General features: G+C 35.0%; 1 protein-coding gene across 1 annotated transcript in view; it reads left to right on the top strand.

Moving 5' to 3' along the window:
- Window positions 1–513: 513 nt before the first annotated feature.
- LOC137634704 (uncharacterized) overlaps window positions 514–10000 on the top strand; it is a 34414-nt gene continuing 24927 nt past the window's right edge. The window contains exons 1-2 of the mRNA XM_068367195.1: window positions 514–518; window positions 3744–3867. Coding sequence (XP_068223296.1) covers window positions 514–518; window positions 3744–3867 — 129 coding nt within the window. The remainder of the gene's footprint in view (window positions 519–3743; window positions 3868–10000) is intronic.

Consider the following 10000-nt stretch of genomic DNA (forward strand, 5'->3'; position numbering starts at 1 on the left):
AGCTGTTATTCATGATTTTTTTTTTTCTTTTTTTTTTCTTCCATCGAACGAATCTATGAATGGAAGCTAACAATATGACCAGTTTTGCTTTTTTTTTCCTTTTTTTTTCTCTTGTGTATGCGAGAATTTACGCCTCTATTCTTTATTCTTTCCTTTAAGATCTTTACGCGTTAAAGTCCGTCTATTTTCCTTCCTTATTAATGAGATTCCGTATTTCTTTCATTATTTAGATTCCCATGTGTCGTTTGGCCATAAATATATTATTATTATTATTATTATTATTATTATTATTATTATTATTATTATTATTATTACTTGCTAAGCTACAACCTTAGTTGGAAAGCAGGATGCTATATGCCCAGGGGCTCCAACAGGGAAAATAGCAACCAAAAGTAACGGAAATTAGAAAACTGAGATTTTAATGGACCATTTGAAGAAGAAGAAGAAGAAGAAGAAGAAGAAACGTTGGAGGAGGAAGAGAAAAGAAAGAGAGTCTGATTCAGCTATATCGTGATGCGGTGAGCGATCGGCAAATCTTAGATCATTTCTGTCGGAAAGCGAAAGACGTCAGATTTCTCTAAAACTCAGATGTTGAGTTTTCTGAGATCTTTTATATGATGAAAGTGGTTTTTATATCTTTTATATGACGAAGGCGGTTTTTTTTTATCTTTTATATGATGAAAGTGTTTTTTTTTTATCTTTTATTGACGAAGGCGGTTTTTTTTTTATCTTTAATATGATTAAAGTGTTTTTTTTTATCTTTTATTGACGAAGGCGGTTTTTTTATTTTTTATATGATGAAAGTGTTTTTTATCTTTTATATGACGAAGGCGCTTTTTTTATCTTTTATATGATGAAAGGGTTTTTTTTTCTCTTATATGATGAAAGTGTTTTTTTTTTTTTTATCAATTTATAAATGAATGCTACAATCAATAGCTTTGATACTTCTTGTGAGCTGGTTGGTCCTTTTGGGAGTTTTAAATTTGATAGTCATTTTTCTTTATATTGATGGTAATGAAGGGTGAGTGATGTTGGTGGTAATGATAACGTTTGATGCCATTATAAATATATATATTTTTTTTTAATATTGCTAGGCGACGAACCTGAAGTCCATTGATATTTTTTTTTTTACACTCAATAAGCTGACTGTGCAAGTAAGGTCCATAGAATATCTTTGAGCTTTTCATGAAAAAATAAAAAAATTACCAGTTCGTCAGATAACATTATTATTATTGTTACTAAGCTACAACCATAGTTAGAAAAGCAGGATGCTATGAGCCCAAGAGAAAAACAGAGAAAAAATAGCCGAGTGAGGAAAGGATATAAAGAAGTAAATAAAGTACAAAAGAATATTGAACAATTGATGTGAGATATCATAAGAACAGTAAAAACATTAAAATAGATCTTTCATATATGAACTATAGAGACATACGTCAGCCTGTTCAACATAAATAAGGCGTTAATGACCTTAGATGTCAGGATGTCAGAAAACTTTAAAGCAATCAATCAATGAATGAACGTAAATAAAGGTAAGATAGATTGCCTGTGTTAACTGATCTAACAAATTTGTAATTATGATCAGCATAAGGTATCAGGAATATCGCACTACCGATCATAAACATTTAGATATCAGAATTACGCTGTTGTACCCACAAGAGAAAGTTGTTCTGTTCTGAGACATCACTTTTTAAACTTTCCTTCAATATTCATTAAAAATTTTGTTGATTTTAATTTCAAATTGTCTCTGTGAGTGCCTGTCTGTTTGAAATTTTCCACTTCTATCTAATGCAATTAATGGTAAGTTTGTAATTCGATATGATAGCCAATTATTTTTCATATTCGAAAGTACCTTTGAAGATCACGGGAACCAGACAGAAAGTCGGGAAAGTCATAGTATGTTTTGGTTTTGCATCAAAGATTATATGACATTAAAATAGATAAAACAAATTATTCCGCAGGTAAAAGATACGGTAATTTATGAATGGTAATATAAAAAATCTGGGATGGTTTTTTATTTTTTTATTTTTTATTTATTTTTTTTTTTTACATGAATGAAAGTAGAAAAGGGGAGTCGAGAACAGTTGATACCGATTAAGAATATGGTTTAACAATAAGTTTCAACGACCTCTTATTCTCAAACGTTCATAATTTTTATAGAGAAAGTTGTGAAATTTTATGGATTTATCAAGAAAATCATAATGAAGACCTTTTCAGAAATAGCACTTATCGACGTAAAAAATGTGTTTTATTCTAAATGTCAGCTTTCACTTCACTCAAAATACATTTCATTAAATAGATTAGTATAAATTAATAAATAGAACTAATGGAATGCCTAGTGAAAGAAATATCGGAGATAAAAACCGGGAACCTTTGGTTGTTATCGGCAACTACTTCGATCAATGCAGTATTATATGTACAAGTATGTCTTTAGTTTACTTGAAAGAGAACCTCAAAAGTTCAAACTTGCAGCAAATGTTTTTCATGTTGAACAGGCTGACATAAGTCTTTTTCATAGTCTATAATATGAATGATTCGCTTTAATGTTGTTAATGTTTTTAAAATTGAGATATTTCAATTTTTCATTAATTATAACGTTTATTTCCTTGTTTCCTTTCCTCACTGGGCTATTTTTGCCTATTGGAGCCCTTAGGTTTATAACGTCTAGCAACTAGGGTTGTAACCTCGTTAATAATAATAATAATAATAATAATGATAATAATAATAATAATAATAATAATAGGGGAAGTTACTTAAGAGGCACAATTCCATGACTTGCCTCACTCATGGTGAAAAATCCATTTAGTGCATGTTCGATTGTTAAAATACTTTTCTAAGTAAGGACTGATGACACTGATTAGCACGTCAAGACGATTCCCATACATGCCTAAAGGAAGTTATGCCAAGAACGTTGTTCACAAGGCTAGGTCAAGATGAGCAGGAGAGTGTGGGCTAACCGCAAGAGTATCCCACCCCGTCATCATCTCCGTCCCTTTATTAGTCGTTCGAGAAGTCTGCCAGGAAAGGGCGTGGTCGAAACTAGGACCCATGTAGCTACCGTATAGTTGAAATGTCAGAAGTCATGCCAATTACGGCCTCTGAAGTCAAAGGCTACTCTAAGAACAGGGCTAGCGGAGTGCAACAGGAGGGTCCCCGTTACTTACCTGGCTGTTAGCCGAGTAATAGCTTGGACGTGGCCATATTTTCTCGTAAGCCTATTTTTTAAATTGTGTATTCGTCTTCAGCTGTTATAGGGCACGATTCTTATACCATTATTTTAGTATTTGTGCAGCTAGATAATTTACAGTAATTCACGCAATCAATAAGTTCTTTCCGTTAATATGTATATGGACAAACCTTTTCGGTTTCCAACCACGGTCTAGGTGGTTACAACTAAATATAACGGCTTCTTTCAATCATGGAATAATTCTCTCTCTCTCTCTCTCTCTCTCTCTCTCTCTCTCTCTCTCTCTCTCTCTCTCTCTCTCTCATCATCATCATCTTGCAACCTCTCCTTTCTCTGTTGCTCGTTACCTGCAGCAACAGCACACCAAGACAGCTTTTCCCTAGTCGTCCTTGTGTAGGCTAACTGGTCTGCTGGGCCAGTGAAAGTGATCAGCGAAGATGGACTCGCTTCCACCATCACGGAAAGAGAAGAGAGCAGCAGGATCTTGGTTCCTATTTTTTGTTAGCCCTCTTTTTACTTACTCCATTCTTTATTCTCTTTTTTCTCTCTTTTTCGCTAGAGTTCCTTTCCGTTTCGTATGCGGACATCGAACTGACAGCAATGCAAATGGATGGGTTGCCCCTCGGGCGGCTGGTTTCCTGGGGGGAAAATTGCAGGAGACAGGTGCATGTGGAGGTTGGCAGGTGCGTAAGGACGTTATACTTTACCGTGGCTTTTCTCCTTCCATCACCATTTCTTTATCAGGACTTTCTTGAATAAGATTTTAAACATTTATCAAATGTTTAATAAATGCCAAAATAAAACTTGCTTAAAACCTCCGGCTCAAGTAAAATGATAAAATAAACATTCTCTCTCTCTCTCTCTCTCTCTCTCTCTCTCTCTCTCTCTCTCTCTCTCTCTCTCTCTCTCTCTCTCTCTCTCTCTCTCTCTCATACTTCTACATTCCAATTTTTGGTCTTAATTTACTGAGTATTAGTAATTTACCATTTTGTTTTAGTTCGCCTTTTGAACTAACTATTAGATTTATACCCCTAAGTAACCTCTTGTCATTTCGTGATGTATTTAATCCAATTACACAACCAAACAACATTGTAATATTCGCATATATTTACGTATTATTTTCTCAAACATAATTAATATCGTCATGCATATGCGTTCTTGGAATATCGTTAATAAAATAGTTTTGTGCCGCATTGCCTTGAAACAAAAGTGAATTTAACAGTTCAAAGTAACCACACCCTCACACTACTACTTCTTCTTTTTCTTCTTCTTCTTTTATCCCGGATTTAAAATGTGGAAGAACGCTACAACCACGGACTAGGGTACAACTCACTCTTGGAGATTATTATTATTATTATTATTATTATTATTATTATTACTAGCCACTGCTTGTTACAACCCTAGTTGGAAAAGAAAGATGCTATAAGCCCAAGGGCTCTAACAGAGAAAAATAGCCCAGTGAGGCAAGGAAAAAAGGAAATAGATGAATGATATAAGAAATAATGAAAAATTAAAATAAAAGATTTCAAGAACATTAACATTAAAACAGATATTTCATATATAAACTATAAAAGTACTACGTAAGCCTGTTTAACCTAAAAAAATTTACTGCGAGTTTGAACTTTTGAAGTTCTACTGATTCAAATACCCGATCAGGAAGATCATTCCACAACTTGGTCACAGCTGGAATAAAACATCTAGAGTACTCTGTAGTATTGAGCCTCATGATGGAGAAGGCATGACTATTAGAATAAACTGCATAGCTAGTACTACGAACTGGATGGGACTGTCCGGGAAGATCTGAATATAAAGAGTGGTCAGAATTATAGCAAACACGAGAAGAAATATTCGCATTCTATACTGCATGTTTGAATAATAATCATCGTCTAGAGATCTCCAATTGCCTAAGATGCTAGAAATGAATGTAATCAGCAACTACTGTAGTTGACAATAAGCCTTCATGCAACCTATAGTCAATATTTTTTAGTTAGGCAGATTTGCACCGACTCGCAGCGGTGCCCTTTTAGCTTGGAAAAGTATCCTGCTCGCTGATTGGTTGGACAAGATAATCTAACCAATCAGCGATCAGGAAATTTTTCCGAGCTAAAAAAGGCAACGCTGCGAGTCGTTGCAAATGCGCCTCATTAAAAGAAATTGACTATAGATACGCATATGTATATGCATTAAGGCAGAAGTATACACCTACATAACGAGATGAATTTAAGCTATTTATCTATAGTAACACGATAATGGTATATTTTTATGTATAAGTTTATTATTTTAGTTTTATACAAACCAGGATATGAAAAGGTTTTTATACAGTACCAAGGTCCCGGATAGTTGCATGGAATTGTTTCCTTTTGTCGGATTCTCTCAAACTTGCTGGACAACCTTGACTCTCTCTCTCTCTCTCTCTCTCTCTCTCTCTCTCTCTCTCTCTCTCTCTCTCTCTCTCTCTCTCTCGTTTTTCCTTTTCGTTAAACGTTGTTTATTTTTATTCTTTTCACCTTGTGTTTTTCCCCGAAGTCTCGTGTGATGGGAGGAGTCTCTCTCTCTCTCTCGCTCTCTCTCTCTCTCTCTCTCTCTCTCTCTCTCTCTCTCTCTCTCTCTCTCTCTCTCTCTCTCTCTCGTTTTTCCTTTTCGTTAAACGTTGTTTATTTTTATTCTTTTCACCTTGTGTTTTTCCCCGAAGGCTCGTGTGATGGGAGGAGTCTCTCTCTCTCTCTCTCTCTCTCGTTTTTCCTTTTCGTTAAACGTTGTTTATTTTTATTCTTTTCACCTTGTGTTTTTCCCCGAAGTCTCGTGTGATGGGAGGAGTCTCTCTCTCTCTCTCGCTCTCTCTCTCTCTCTCTCTCTCTCTCTCTCTCTCGTTTTTCCTTTTCGTTAAACGTTGTTTATTTTTTAGGAGTCTCTCTCTCTCTCTCTCTCTCTCTCTCTCTCTCTCTCTCTCTCTCTCTCTCTCTCTCTCTCTCTCTCTCGTTTTTCCTTTTCGTTAAACGTTGTTTATTTTTATTCTTTTCACCTTGTGTTTTTCCCCGAAGGCTCGTGTGATGGGAGGAGTCTCTCTCTCTCTCTCTCTCTCTCTCTCTCTCTCTCTCTCTCTCTCTCTCTCTCTCTCTCTCTCGTTTTTACTTTTCGTTAAACGTTGTTCATTTTTATTCTTTTCACCTTGTGTTTTTCCCCGAAGGCTCGTGTGATGGGAGGAGTCTCTCTCTCTCTCTCTCTCTCTCTCTCTCTCTCTCTCTCTCTCTCTCTCTCTCGTTTTTCCTTTTCGTTAAACGTTGTTTATTTTTATTCTTTTCACCTTGTGTTTTTCCCCGAAGTCTTGTGTGATGGGAGGAGTCTCTCTCTCTCTCTCTCTCTCTCTCTCTCTCTCTCTCTCTCTCTCTCTCGTTTTTCCTTTTCGTTAAACGTTGTTTATTATTATTCTTTTCACCTTGTGTTTTTCCCCGAAGTCTCGTGTGATGGAAGGAGTCTCTCTCTCTCTCTCTCTCTCTCTCTCTCTCTCTCTCTCTCTCTCTCTCTCGTTTTTCCTTTTTGTTAAACGTTGTTTATTTTTATTCTTTTCACCTTGTGTTTTTCCCCGAAGTCTTGTGTGATGGGAGGAGTCTCTCTCTCTCTCTCTCTCTCTCTCTCTCTCTCTCTCTCTCTCTCTCTCTCTCTCTCTCTCTCTCGTTTTTCCCTTTTGTTAAACGTTGTTTATTTTTTAGGAGTCTCTCTCTCTCTCTCTCTCTCTCTCTCTCTCTCTCTCTCTCTCTCTCTCTCGTTTTTCCTTTTCGTTAAACGTTGTTTATTTTTATTCTTTTCACCTTGTGTTTTTCCCCGAAATCTCGTGTGATGGGAGGAGTGTCTCTCTCTCTCTCTCTCTCTCTCTCTCTCTCTCTCTCTCTCTCTCTCTCTCTCTCTCTCTCTCTCTCTCGTTTTTCCTTTTCGTTAAATGTTGTTTATTTTTATTCCTTTCACCTTGTGTTCATCCCCGAAGTCTCGTGTGATGGGAGGAGTCTCTCTCTCTCTCTCTCTCTCTCTCTCTCTCTCTCTCTCTCTCTCTCTCTCTCTCTCTCTCTCTCTCTCGTTTTTTCTTTTCGTTAAACGTTGTTTATTTTAATTCTTTTCACCTTGTGTTTTTCCCTGAAGTCTCGTGTGATGGGAGGAGTCTCTCTCTCTCTCTCTCTCTCTCTCTCTCTCTCTCTCTCTCTCTCTCTCTCTCTCTCTCTCTCTCTCTCTCTCTCTCTCTCTCTATATATATATATATATATATATATATATATATATATATATATATATATATATATATATATATATGTGTGTGTGTGTGTGTGTGTATTCCTAGGCATTATTTCCTGTAAAGGTTCCTTGTTTGGTCCGGTCAGTGTGGATCCAATATTCCGCAATGGGAACACATTCAAGGAAGGCGAGGCTCTTTGCCAGTAAAGGTCAGTATGTCATGATTAGCAGAGGTGGCCGAGAAGGATGACAAATATAAAGGTGAAGGAGTCACAAGGACATATTTTTTTGCTTTAGAAAGGACATATCATTGAAAGTTCCTTTATTTTATTTTAAAGCAAAAAGAGGTGTATTACATGATTAAGTTGTCAATATACATTCTTATCATAATCAACATATGTAGGGTTTTTGGAGAATTCTAGTTTTAGCCTGACTAATGAAGTATGTCTATGTGTATTCATACCGTAAGTCAAATTGTAAATTACTGTTGAATGTGTTAAGAAAATGTAAAATACGCTATTATATATATATTTGAATAGAGTGAATATGTCTATGTATACACATATCCATGTGTAAGTATATTATATGTATGTATGCATATACATATATATATATATATATATATATATATATATATATATATATATATATATATATTTATTTACAGTATATCATCCGCCCTTGTTATTTCACCGCATGACAAAGGCCTCAGTCATGACCTTCCACTCCCGTCAGTTTATGGTCTTTCTATACCCGCAAAATTATTATCTACCTTCCCTTGCTTTGTTTCCAGTCTTTAGTGATCCATTCAGTTATTCTTTTTGTCCTCTTGATATTTGTCATTCTTATTATATACACTGGCCATACACACACACACACACACACACATATATATATATATATATATATATATATATATATATATATATATACAGTATATATATATATATATTATATATATATATATATATATATATATATATATATATACATATATATATATATATATATATATATATATATATATATATATATATATATAATGGTGATTGTAGACGCTTTTATTTGGCGAAGCAGGAGACCTATCATCTTTAGAAATGTAAAAAATCACATTTGACATTGAATAACTATACTCAGCTAAGAACTGTTACTCAGGGAGTTTGTGCTTCAACTGAAAAGGAATATATTTTGACCATAAAAAGAAGCTTAACTGGTACAACCTGGGAATATAAGTGGTGGGCTATCCCGGCTACCCTTAAATCTGTATTCTGCGGTTTAGACTTAACAGGTCCTCCTTTACTTAAACCAGATGGCTGTCACTCACTGTTCAAAGAAAAAGGCAACCCTTTTTGGCTGATGTGTTTGACAGCAAGCTGAATAATGGGAAACTCGATCTTCCTTATTCCTGTTCTCCTGAGGCCAAACTAACTAGTTTAGGTTTTTGGTCCCATGAAATTAAAACACTGTATGGACCTTGATCCTTATGGAGGCTGAGACTGAAATAGTAGTCTTTTTTTTTTTTTTTTTTTTTTTTTTTTTTTTTTTTTTTTTTGTTATAAAGACTGGTGATTTCTTAGTTCCTAGGCTTTTTTCTGCAAGTAAAGTTTCTTTATTTCTATGTACTTGATGGAGAATTGGTAATGTTACTCCTTTAACTAAATGCGGTTGTGGTAGCTTTAGCCCTGCTGATTACTGCCCAGTCGCAATAACTCCCATTTTATTTAATGTTTTTGAACGCCTTTTAGCAAAAAATCTAAATAGGTATCTTGAAGGTAATTATCAGTTTCCTAGCTAGCAATGTGGGTTTTGATAAGACCTTGGAGTATGTGATGACCTTACAATGTCCAATGCTGTACAAAAATCCATTGATTGTGGTCTGGAAGTTCGTATGATTGGCCTTGATTTTTTAAAATCATGAGGCCCTCTTCATACTCAAACAGTTGGTAGTAGTGGATATTTTCTTAGAATCATTATTTAATTCTTAAGTATTAGATTGCAAAGATCTGTTGTTGAGCACCATGGTGAGTAGAGGAATGTGAGATCTCGTTTTCCTCAAGGTAGTGTACTTAGCCCATTACTTTTCATACTGTATACACATTCTATGTGGTTTGACCTAAAAAACAAACTTGGTGCATACGCAGATGATGCTACTCTGTTTCATTTCTATCTCCTGAATGTAGATCTGGGGTTGCTGAATCCCCTAATAGAGATATACCTAAAATGATTGCATGGTACATATCATTGGTTATAAATTTGAATCCTAACAAAAAGCAAAGTATGATTGTAAACGGGATGAGAATAGTGGCTCCTCAGCATCCAGATCTCTTCCTTAATAATGTTTTTAGTTGTTATTCTTGATTGCAAATTTACTTTTGAAAGACACATTTGATCTGTTTATTCCTTAATTGCACTTAAAGTGGGCTTTATTGGCAGTGATCAATGTTTTCTAAAGAATTTTTTTTTTAAATCTTGCATTCTACTTTATTTCGAATGTTGTTCTCCTGTCTGGTCTTGAGCTGCAGTCTCTCATCTTAATTTATTGAACAAAAAACTTAATATCTTCTCCATTTCTTATTCCCGATCTTGATGATA

The sequence above is a fragment of the Palaemon carinicauda genome, chromosome 45, assembly GCF_036898095.1.
Source record: "Palaemon carinicauda isolate YSFRI2023 chromosome 45, ASM3689809v2, whole genome shotgun sequence".
Lineage (NCBI taxonomy): Eukaryota > Metazoa > Arthropoda > Malacostraca > Decapoda > Palaemonidae > Palaemon > Palaemon carinicauda.